Source organism: Salvia hispanica, chromosome 3, assembly GCF_029641045.1.
Source record: "Salvia hispanica isolate PSC_SH4W2 chromosome 3, Shi_PSC_v1, whole genome shotgun sequence".
In the NCBI taxonomy this organism is placed as follows: Eukaryota; Viridiplantae; Streptophyta; class Magnoliopsida; order Lamiales; family Lamiaceae; genus Salvia; species Salvia hispanica.
Window position 1 is genome coordinate 6,333,800 of NC_142694.1, and position 12,762 is coordinate 6,346,561.

Consider the following 12,762-nt stretch of genomic DNA (forward strand, 5'->3'; position numbering starts at 1 on the left):
ATAAAGAAGTCTCAAAACTGACCTTATCTCAATGTTTGTCTTTTAGAACATCGAATCACGTCTAGTAGCAACGTTTGCTATGTTGTATTATATACTGTCAATTTCTTTCAACTTGATCTAGCCCTTATACTCATTACGTTGTTTGGTTGAATCGATTGGATCACGCTCCATTCGATCAGAACCATGTTCAAGAACCTTCTAGCATATATTCTCCTCACCAAGTCATTAGTACCAATGATCAGGTCATATCATTTGTTATATAAGAACAAAACTTCAAATTGTATTTGCAAGAGCACCAACAACGTGTATGCTAGATGGGACTAGACTGCGAAAAATGGTTGTGCGCTCCAGTCTCGTAGCATTGGTAGAGAGTCTAGAGACGTACCTAGCAAAGGTGTGAGATTGAGTGCCATTTGTGGCCCGACCTTGGCAACAACTGCATTGCGGGGTGGAAAACCACATCACAACTCAGTTTTATTTTTTTTTTCTCTTTAAACATTTGGAATTTATATTATTATAGTTAAATTTTTGTAATATATAAATACAACACCAAAACAATTACATCAACTATAGAATTCAAGGTCAATCCCTGAAGATAATGTCGAAATTTATTTTATCTTCATTAATACTAAAATTTTAGAAATTTAAATTATGCTATTTTCGAATTTCATTATTGTGCTTTTAAATTTGATAAAAAGGGCCTTGTCTCAAAAATCAAATATTTTGGATTAGGAGAAGTTCGTTAGATTCTAATCAAGTACCAAAAGTGCTTGTTCTTTTATACTGAAGTCGCATGCGTTTCTCCAAAACCGACAAGTCGTAGTTCCGCTTTTTGATAGATTCTATTCGTACAGTCAATCTCTACTTCCCCAAACAAGTAAGTTAAACTCCATTGCATCTTCATCAAATGGTATCAACCCCGTACAGTCTTTCCTCATTCAGAATGATCTCAACTGTCAGCAATAATCCCTCATTTCAACCTACAAATTCATTTCCCACGAATCTTGGCAGCAGAAAATGGTTAAGTGTCAGTGCTAGGATGAGGCCAGCAATGGCTGAAGCAACTTCTCTCACTTACCAGAAATTTGTGCAATTTGCTTTGGAAGAAACCAGAAAACACACCCACCTAGCTCCCTCTGCATTGCAGGTAACTGTTTCCACTTATTGTGGTGCTTGTGATTCTATTGGGTTTTTGGGGTTTATGAAAAAGATTGAATTTTTAATTTGTTTTTGCTGGTTTGAAGTATGTGTTTAGCTTCTGCTCTCCACATTCAAGCATAGTGTGTGTGTGGTTTGGATTTGGGTGGATTTATATGTGTGTGTTTTGCTAGAGTGTGTGATTTTTGTGGAGGTTATGTATCAAAATTTGGGGACTGCTAATGGCTAAGATGCTGCTTTTCGGAGACGTCTACTTTGAGTGATGGTAGACTTACTAAACATAGTTGCGAAGATCTTTGTTTTTGTTCGGTAGTGCTCGCCCTAAATATAGGATTGAGTGTTTGAAGAATAACGGTCGAACAAGTTCAGAATTAATCAGTTCATTAAGCACGTGTGTAGGAAATTTGAGCATGTGAAATTGTTTTGAGCACTTTACATAGAGCACACATGTACGGTGGTTGCACTCGTATCATGCATCAATCTTTTGCAGGAAAGATTTGGTAGCTTGTCTGCCATGGATGGGAGAACACAACTCCAAGTGCAGTCTTTCGAATCACCAAAGATTAGGCTACTTCGAAGTTTGTCCATAGAAGGGAGTGATGGAATGCAGGTTAGTATTATGCTTGAAACATGAAGTCTCTCGTGTAAGAATGTGGTGCTTTTGGCTATTCACGACCAACAAACTTATCCAATGGCTTGCAAAACGAGTTGCCTCCTCGGCCTCACAGAAATCCTATTGGAATGTGGGCTGTGATATTTCATTTATACATTTATGTCATGTTTTCGTTTTCATTGTATTTACGCCAGAATATTGTGATTTTTTGTTATGAGCTTTCAGTTTAAGTTTTCTTGCTCTTTGCTAGGAAGTTGTGAGTGGTTAACATAGGCAAACAGTCTTGGTTTCCAGATAACAACGAGTATCGTAACTAATAAATAGGATCTGTTCTCTAATTTCTCAAGTGTTCCACTATATCTGTTTTCATATTTAGATTCCGATTGTGTTTCTTACTACTGATTTGATGTGATTCAATTTCTATATAACGTAAAGCTCTCAGTACATCCCTTTCAAGGTTTTAGCGAACTACTCCACTTCAATCATATCAATTGTTTGTCATTTTTTTGGTCTATTTTTTTCTGGTCTTATATACTAGCTGTTTAAGATTGCTTTTCTTCGTTCCTCACTTTGTCGCTATTTCTACTATTATCTCTGTGCATCTTACACATCTAACTTTTTACTAATTACTCATTGTGTCACTGAAACCAACATTTTGCTGAAAATACAAGATTTGTTAGTTCACGTTTAAAAATGATGGAAACCCGATGAATCATTTTTGTTAAGTATCTTGCATCCATAGTGGGGGCACACTTTCTTGCTCCCGTTGCACTAACTCCTCTTCACATTCATTGTATGCAGGTTTTGGATTTTGCCATCTTTCCGAGAGCAGAATTTGATCTTCCGATCTTTTGTGCCAACTTCTTTACAACTTCAGCCATCAACATTGTTGTATTGTATGCCACCTTCTTTCCCTTCTAAATGAACAAAGTTGCATTTCCTTTATTTGGGTTGTGAAATGAAATGGGTACTTATAACCTTCATATATTTGAACAGTATAGTCATAAAGTATATATGGATTTTCTTTCCATCACTTCCTCCTTCTTACGATTAGCTAAATCATGTAAATTTGTTGAATCTTGTACTGTGGACTAGTAGTAGAAAGATAAAATTGCTACTGACTTAAACATACCGCATAAGAAAAAAGAATCGTCAATAAAACTCGAGGAAATATCTATGTTCTTAACTAGAAATCTGCTCAGTAAACCATTACATAACCTTTATTAGAAGAATGAGTCAAAGGTATTAATTTCATTTTCTAGCATCATTCTGGTTTTGATCATTTAACTTTTGGTTACTAAGCAATAATTTCGTGACATTTTCAGGGACCTCAATCCCTTGCACGACGTCATTAGTCAACAGGATTACAAGAAAAAGTATTATACACACTTGATTCCTCTTGGCCTCAAGTATGGAGAGGTAAACAGAGTTTTAGTACTCAGCACAAAAATGTATCTCCCGAGACGTGCCTTCCATCTTCTAAAACTACGTAAATGGTGATTTGACATGGATATCATGCAGCTATTACCGTGGGGAGGAAGGATTACTGCTGAATCCATGAAATTCTTCTCGCCAATTGTAATATGGACCAAGTTCCCTGCCAGCGAGCATAAGCATCATCTGTTATATTCTGCTTTCGTGGATTATCTCAAGGTAGGTTCCGTAGATGCAAATAATTCTTTTCTTTTCTTACGACTGTAAACGAGAAAACCTCAGACCTGCATTTGTGTTGCCCTCCGACCTTTTATCTGCAGTCATGGCTTGAACTGATGGACCGGGCATCGGGGGAAACTGATGCTTCTCGGATTATGGTCAATCTCGAAGCACAACACAAGTACCTCACCTGGAGAGCTGAAAAGGTAGGTCAAGCTGTTTTATGTTCTTTTATTTCCACATTATCTGGGCTCGGAAAAACTGTGTGTGATCGTGATGGACCAGTTTGCAGATTCATCTTCATAGATAAAAAGTAAATCACGTATCATTAAAGTTTCGTATACATTAATTCCATGTCATCCATGTTAAGATAATCCTGGTAAAGAAGAGTGATCTTATTTGCAATGATTTGAATTTCTTATCAATAATCCAAAAACCCAAATCCAAGGCGTTCTCTTTGTTGATATAACCAGAAAATGACATGTAGCTTGAATATTTCTAGTATGCGTGATAGGGAATATGGCGTCTTTATTGGGTTTAAGCCTCTAAGATCAATGCTGTGTCTTGTCGAAGAACTCATAACACTGCAAGCCGAGCCTTTTCGACTTTGAAAGTTTCTGATGAAAAATTGAAAACTCGTACATACAGGATCCCGGCCATCAAGTTCTGAGAAAATTAGTTGGAGAGACTCATGCAAAGGTAAATATCTTGTGATTAAGCTTCAAAATGTCTATTAAATCGATAATTCAGAACACTTCATCTTTTCACAAGATGAAATTTGTCCGTCTAGTTCACCCTTTGATTTTTCTATAGGAAATAATTAAGAGTTTCCTCTTCTCTGGAGTTGATGAACTGGGTAGCAGAACATTCATTGATTACTTCCCTGAGTACAAATGCGATGATGGGACTGTCAATCAGAAGCGCAGTATGATCGGGAAATCATTCCAGAGTCGACCATGGGATACACGAGGTGAGTTCATTGGTGACGGTTTAAGCTAGTGAGCATTCCGTATCACACTACTTTTAGCTTCCTTGTACATAAAGGAGGACCAATAATGGTTCTCCATTTCCCCCTCCGTGGTGAGTCGTGACTTGAACCCTCAAGACATCTTACCAACTGAGCTGCACTTTGTTTTCTCCTCTCCTACTTGTGTAGATCAGCCTCGTCTTCCACGTTTTTTTTCTGTATCATAAACGCGTTCACGGCTCGTGTATGACTTAATCTAATCATTTACATATCTTCATAGAGATGATCATGCCACATTTTTGTAATATCAATAGGGCAAGAGAAATCTTGGTCTCTTATTATGAAGTGTATAATGTTGGAATTTTATGGCAAGATATGTAAAAGCTCTCACTTCTCTCTTTTCTGTAAGACTTAGCAGAAGAGAGTTCTTTGCACGTGTAACCTATGTCATTTTATTTGATAAAAGTTAAAAATGTACTCCTATAGTCCTTCTATTAAATAGTCGTGCAACCAATATGATTATATTTGGAAAAAGTAAAATAGTCTAGATATTTGATTCAAATGATAAGCAAGATGTACATTATAATTAAGATTAATGACTATCTATTAAATTAGTTGATATAATTATTTTAATCTTGCCACGTGGAATTTTGTTTAATTAATTTAATTAGAAAACGTTATGATAGTTAATCGTATTTAAGGTAGTTATGACATATCCTAAAAATACTCAATGGATTATAAAATTAATTTATATATTTTGTGAAAAAATAATTTAGAGTTCAAAGTTTTAAAATGATTTCTAGAGGATAAAAAATGATTAATTTTAACTTATTATTTCAGTTTGCAAAGTTATTCTTATAGTAATATCTCAGTAAGCTTGTATTGATATTCACCGGATAAGATTAGCAAGTACATTAGAGCATCTTCAATAGCGGCTAGCCGAACTATTGGAATCGGGCAGCGCGTTTTCGGCGAGAGAATAGGTGAGCGCACGCCGATTTGGGGGCGCTGGCCGCCATTGTGGCGTGCCGATCGGCGAGCGATCGGCCAGCGTTATTTTTTATTTTTTAATTTTTGAATTTTTTTGAAAAACTATATACGCGATTTTAGTTTCATTTTCATTTGCACTACTTGTTTTAACGAGTTTTCTCTCTCTCTAAATTTCTGTACAAGAGCAACATCGAGCGATGGACAACAACAACGAGTCCAGTCCGGCGACGAGCGGATCTCAGACTCCCACGGTACCCGTGGGGTCTGGATGGGGCCAGATAGGCAAGCAGATGGGCCTAGGGTTTAACATCCCTTGGCAACAGTTGATGGGGATGATGGCGGGAGAGCAGGGGGGGATGCAGTGGGGGATGTCGGGCGGGGGGCAAGCCAGCGGCGGGCAGGCAACGCCGGGGTGGGGAGGTATGCCCCAGATGCCGCAGCAGATGCTGCAACAGATGATGGGGATGATGCCGCTATGGCAGGGAGGGATGTAGCCCGGTATGCATCCCGGAATGCAGGGGTCACCGGAGGGGGGGGGACACGGTCTATCGTCCCTTTCTTGATTTTTTGACGGCTTCGTCTTACACGTCGACCCCAGTGGAGACGCAGTTCACTGGAGATGACCGTTTCTCATTGCATAAGCTGAGGATCGATATCGGGGAGGCGGACACTGCCGTTCCAGCGGGTGGGGCCGCGCCGAAGAAGAAGAAGACCAAGGGGAAGAGCAAGGTGGTCGGCGAGTCGTCGCAGCTGGCTGTTGATGACACCCCCACGCGGAGGAAGTGGACGGAGGATGAGTACGTCGCCCTGGCCAAGGCGTGGTTGTCGGTTCAACATGTGAGCTAAGATTAGAGCAGTCTACAGGAGGTACTACCCGCACGGAAAGGACTACAGCGGGAAGGAGTGCCAGAAGGGGTGGGAACGCATCAGGGCCGCGGTCGGCTGATGATAAACACGTGATTTGCATGTTTTTAAGGCCTAGACTTGGCTTGTTTTAAATGTCAATCTTGCAAATTATGTTCTTAAATTGCATATATTATATATTTTGGTATTTTGATGTGTTTGTTGATAAATGATAGAAAAAGGTGCAAAAAAGGTGTCAAGGTTCAGCAGTCTCTGTTCGAGCCCATCTGCCAACGAGTTTGAAGTCCAATCAGTGCTTAATACATACCATTCTCTTCGTCTTCGAAATAGCTTCGCGTGGGTACCTTGAACATCTAAATTGGAGTTCTGTGGAGAAAGTTATGGCCATTTTACGAACGTTGCGCAGTGCAGTCAAAATTAGGTGGAAATTGGCGGAAATTGAAGAAATGAAAGAAATTGTTGCCTTGTGATATCAAATCTCTCCTATTAATTGTAGGATTCGAAATTACCATCTTTTCTATTACTTGGAGGATACTTTTCTACCAATTATAAATCCTTTTCAAGCCTATATATACCCCATAACCTAATTCATAATATTCATCTCAGAGCCTCCAATCCTCTCCATCCCTATAATTCTTCCATCTCATATTCCACATATTATTCTTCCATCTTCCATTGGAGCGGAGCTCTGCAGATCCAGGCAAGAGAAGACTGAAGACTGCATAATTCAACCTTGGGTTTTGTTTTGTTTTTCTTCATGTCTAGCACTTTTTGTTGTTTTACTTGTCTATGAGTATTAAACATCTTTTGTAGAATTTTTGGTAATATGCTATGATTTTGAGTTATTAATTCAATTGTTTTTCCTTGTTAGCTCTTGTAGTTATTTCGATTTCTCTTGTGCTTATACATTTGTTTGATTGGCCATCTTATGAATGCATGTGGATTTTACTACAAGAACTGAGAAGTGAGTAGTCTAATTTGAAAGAGGAGAAATTGACGTCTTTGCCAATAAAATCGAGAGATTTGAGCCTTTGAATGAAGCAAAATTATCTTAGGAGCTTTTAGGAGTTGTTGCCTTAGTTCTAGGAAGGACACTTCGGTTCTAGGTAGCAATCTACAAATTATATGCTTCGAGAGAAGATATAGTTTTACATATGTGATAGCTTAGTAACTCTAGAGACCGTAATTCAAGGAATTCTTTTGGATTTTAGCTTTTGATTGTGGTTCCTAAAATTCTACATTCCTTAGCCTGTTTTGTATATTATTTATTTTTATATTTTCTGTTATTTATTTATTTCTTTATGTCTAGTTTATAAATTCAAACCCAAAAACCATGTGTCTCTAAATAGTACATGACGCTTAGTAGATGATAGACAGTTGCAATCTTATTCCCTGAGTTCGATATCCCGGTACTGACCTTTAGCTATACTAGATCTACCTTGTATACCTGCAAGTATTTTTAGTGCTAATAAATAGTATACTTGCAAGTTTTTCGGGGTTGTACACCAACGCCCTCCGCATAATGACTAGTGGGCAGACTGAGGAGGACGTCCGGAGGATAGCGGAGAGTCAGTTTCCCGTGCCAGGGACTTATAAGGAGTTCACCTTCTGGGAATGCTATCTGGTGCTGAAGGACTCCGAGAAGTTCCGGGCGGGGGTCAAAACTGGGTGGCCGAAGAAGCAGAAGCTGAACTATTCCGGCGATTACAGCGGCAGCAGCGGCGGATCCCACGACCTCCCCCCGGATGCTGAGGAGTTTCCGACCCCCTCCATCCTTTGCTCGTCACCCTCGCCCGGTTGGCCAAAAGCGGGCACAACGGACAGTGAGGGGATCCTCCCCCCTATCGCCCCCGGAGGTCCTCTCGGCACCCCCACGCGCGTACACCTTATTCTCGCGTCAAAAAACGCGGGAACAGATGTACAAGGTCTTCCAAGAGTGGAGGGCCGCAACTGACCCCACGGAGAAGAGGTTTCTTCACTCGATGCTCGAGAACATGCAGGTGGATTTGGATGCCACGAGGGCACTGATGGGGGGCTCAGACGCGGGCTCAGATGCCACCGATGTGGAGGTCCCGGGTGGCAGCGGCAACGACGGTGGCGACGGTGATGAAGAGTAGAGAGAGGCGGGGCTCGTGTGTGGAAGCACGTTTTTTTTTATTCTGTACTTTTATTTATCTATGTATCTTTTTTTTATTTAAACGAAATGAATGCATTTTTCCGTATATGTCTTGTAAATTTAATTCCGTAATTTATCGTAAATTTAATTGCGTAAATGTAGTTGTTTTTGAATTATTTTTATTGCGGCTAGCCTGTGGCTGACCTTAGACTAGCATATTTGAGTAAAATGATGATGTGGCAGGTGAAATTTTAGTGCTGATGACGTGGCAGGGAGAGAGAGAGGCTAGTCACACCTGTGGCTGGCCTAAAGCCATTGGAGATGCTCTTATAGGGTGTTCGGTTTGCAAGATTGTATCACGAGATTGTGTGTTTGGTTCATAAGATAATTCAATCATAGATGGATAATCATGGGATAATTAGTCATAACTAACCCTCTATAACTAAAATAATCTCACAACTCAATCCTAAACCGTATCTTGGTACTATTGTATCTAGGAAACCGAACACCACATATTTCTTAGTTTTGAACTACTAAGAGCATCCACGGCCCATAAAAGGGAATTGGATATGTGCCACCGTGCATTGCGGGTGAGAGGTGTCGGGGGAGGCCAATGGAGGGGAAGGGCGAGCATTGTTGGTGCGGGGTAGACGCTTCGGTATCTGAACTTAGAGAAAATATCACCACAAGTCTCTAGAAAATCATTAATCACATTTTAGGTTATTTTCAACTTATTCTTTTCAATTTTGCCCCAAGGCTGTGAGAGCTTATTTAATCTAGATTAATTGATATTTTAAGAAATTCAAATCTCACATTACATATATTTTTAATTTATATAAAAATATAATATACATAGATAATGATTAAAATATATACACATTACATTTTTAAGAAATGATTACTATAAATATTTACATATTTTTAAACACACAAACAAATTTACTACTAATAATAACAAATCATTACAATTATAATTATTATTATCATTATAACTGTTACTTTTTCTAATAAATTTAATGTATATACATAACTAATCTAACTTTTTTGCATTTTTGTTATTATTATTTGGGTATATACATAAATATTATAATAATAGTATTAGATGTGGTTTTTTTTATAATGTTTTAACTAATAAACAAAGTTATTTTAGTTTATTAAATGTTTTTTAAAAATTTTAGCATACAACTTTAAAAGATATTAAGTCTTTTATGTGGGGAGTGATCAATTGCTAACTAATTAGTAATCTCAAACTAAGACTAAATCTTATCCATTAGATTAGAAGATCTAGTGGTTGAAATAATGCCACATGGATTATATTTTTAATTAAAAAAATTAATAAATAAAATTAGAGGGTATTAATGTCAATTCCTTCTCATTAAAATCATCTTAAAATTTTAAATTTACGTAACTCTCTCGATTTAAATTATTTTTTCACAAAAAATATATCAAATTAAAGATAATTTTATAAGGATTCCAACGAGATCTCAATTGCATATGTTTCGATGACGTTCGGATGATAAAATTTGATATTTTTTATTTTAGTTTCGTAAATGTTGATAACCAGATTTTTATCAACAAATACATCAAAAAATCTTAATAAAACCATGTAAAAATCTCAACAAATATGTGTTGATATTTTCTTGTACTAGTGTTGATATTCCATATTGTTGATATTTGTAATACACTATGTTGATATAAAAAACAATTAACGAAAATTATCATATGATAACATAATGACGATATCATCCTTTTGTTGATATTTTGTCTACTATTTATTGAGATTCGTATGATTTAATCTCATCCACTCGTTTTAAAATCTAAGGATGGAGATTTGGTCTTGATTTAGGATTAGGGTGCTATAAGCATTAGAATATGACCTCTTCTATGTTACATAAAAATTATAACCATAATATTATATAATAATATATAAATATAGTAGTATGCAGTAGTATACTTTAAAAATGCATTTTTTTAATTATCAATTTATATACATATTGTATTTTTTATATTAATTGAAACTACAAAAATACTATAATGTTAAATTTGAATTCCTTTAATATCAAAACAAATTAGATAAAGTGTGTCCTGAAGGAGTTTAGGGATGAAATGACAACATAATAAGCGGAGAAAGACCTTAATTGCGATTAATGATTTCCAGGCCTTTGGAGATTTTTTTTCGAATTCATGTACCTAAAACATGCGAACCTCATTTTTCATAGACCAATTTGGAGTTCATTCTAAATTCTAAATACAATTATTCTTAATTAATTAAAATTGTCCATAATTAGTTCTTTCCATGCACTAATATTTCATATTCAGTGATTGGAAATAATCAATTCTTTCCAGTATAAATTTTCCATAATTAGTGATTGGAAACAATTAATTTTCCATGCATGAAAATTGGCAATAATTAATTATTCCATATTTTCTACATTTTTATGCATGAATTTTCCATATATTATTAATTAATGAATATTTATTGTGTAAAATTGATCCATTATTTATAATAGATAAATTTATTAAAAATTTAGCAACAATAATAATAATAATTATTATTATTTTGATTGAATAAGGTAAATTAATACGAGGGCGTGGGGAGGGGCGTGGCAAGACACACTCAATCGTGGGAATTGTGGCCTAACGTAGAAAATGAAGGGAATGATAATATGACGGGGAATTGTAGCATGACGAGAGATGTAGGTTGTTGAAGACTCATATTATTGTGACTCATCATAGATATAAGAGTATGTATTTTGAATTATTTTTAATCATTGAATTTAGAAAGCTAACTTGATTATTGGATACGATATTAAGTTACATTTCACATCAAAATAATATATTCGAGTAACTTAGCCATATATATAGAATTATAAATTACAGCAAAGTTGAGTTGGGTCCACTATTGAAACAAAAACTAGAGTAAATTTCAATTTGTATATTAACGAAGAAACAAAAAGGAAGAAGTTTGTGGTGTTGCTATTTTGAAGGATAGTGGAGAGATGACTATTCAACAAGATTTGGAGAAGGGCACCAAATCTTGAAGTAATGGAAATTGTGATGTGTTGCTTTTGGATTGTTCCATCCTTAACCACTTCCTCTTTTCTCATATACAAATTAAAAGTATTTGGAAGTGCAGAAGATTACAAAACCAGTGTTTGGAACAAAATTGACGACACATTGTTTGGCTTTGTTGGAGCATATTTGGACTTTAGTGAAGTTTGTAGCATATTATACACTTTTTAGACAACCCCTTGATTCTCTATCCACCACCTTATGTCAAGGCGACAATCACCCATGGCCCAACAAAAGAGAGAGAGATGATCACGTTAAGGCAATTAAATTTTATGATAAGATTACTTCTAAGTGTAGTATATTCTAAAGTTTATTTGTACATATGAAAGATGACCCTCCTAACTTCTCAACATCCCATCTTTTTTATTATGTTATTATAGTTTTTTTCATTCATATTTTTCGCCCATAAGGTTTTAACATGGTTCAGACTTTGAGTGTCTTGTGATTTCTATTGGTCTCTAAGTTTTGACAGTATTACATTTCTCCCCATTCCATCTCTCGTCTCTCATCATAGGCACGTACTCCATTCCATTCCCATTCTCCCTTAGCCACGTCTTCGCCAACCTCGAGCCTGCCGAATTGCCGTCCACCCGATGTTCTATATGTGAGCATTTATAGTTAAGATCGTAAGCTTGCCCAATCTAATATGTTCTGAAAATCGAAATCCGAGTCTGAACCAAAAAATCTAATACCAAAAGTTCAAAATTTTAAAAATATACCATACTCCAAAAATGTAATGGAGTACCAAATGTCATTAGAAATAGAATGGTTCACACAAATGTTTAAGTTTATAATTATAATATATTTTTATTATACAAATATATTTCAAATTTTGAAGTATTTCGGATTAAAATATCCAACCCGAATCGAAAAAAAAATCTAATCAAATTTTAAATTTCAATATAATCCATAACAAATTTCCAGATTTAAGATATTTTGCTCAATCCTTCTTTGCCTACTGTCAAGACCACCAACCTCATGCATAAGCTTTGAGTTTTGTAGTATTCCATTATTTTGCATTTGGTACTTTGGAATTTGAAATTTACAATTAGATGAAAACAAAACAAGTAGACATTAAGACATAAAGTACTAATTAGTGATTAGTCAAATAACTTAAAAACGTTCTGCAATCAATAAGCTGGAAAGTTTTGAAATTATATGAATCGGATTTTCAATTTTGAGTATCCAATTTCTTGGATTTATGGATTCGGGTACCCGTTTTTGTTTTCGGGTCGGACTCCCAACTTGAGTGCCCCGATGGCCCGCTCCACACTCCACGAAATAAATGAGACTCCTAGTTTCTTCTCCATATAAAAGAGAGAAAAATGA

At 36.3% G+C, this 12,762-nt stretch overlaps 1 protein-coding gene across 1 annotated transcript; it reads left to right on the forward strand.

The window, feature by feature from the left end:
- The first annotated feature begins 862 nt into the window (after positions 1-862).
- Positions 863-4,790, forward strand: HY2 (phytochromobilin:ferredoxin oxidoreductase, chloroplast / phytochromobilin synthase (HY2)). The gene is made up of 8 exons (XM_048116623.2): positions 863-1,147; positions 1,649-1,768; positions 2,573-2,667; positions 3,097-3,190; positions 3,293-3,424; positions 3,526-3,630; positions 4,073-4,123; positions 4,238-4,790. Exons 1-8 carry the CDS (start codon positions 908-910, stop codon positions 4,421-4,423), a joined length of 1,023 nt encoding a protein of 340 aa, XP_047972580.2. The 5' UTR covers positions 863-907; the 3' UTR covers positions 4,424-4,790.
- The last annotated feature ends 7,972 nt before the right edge of the window (positions 4,791-12,762 follow it).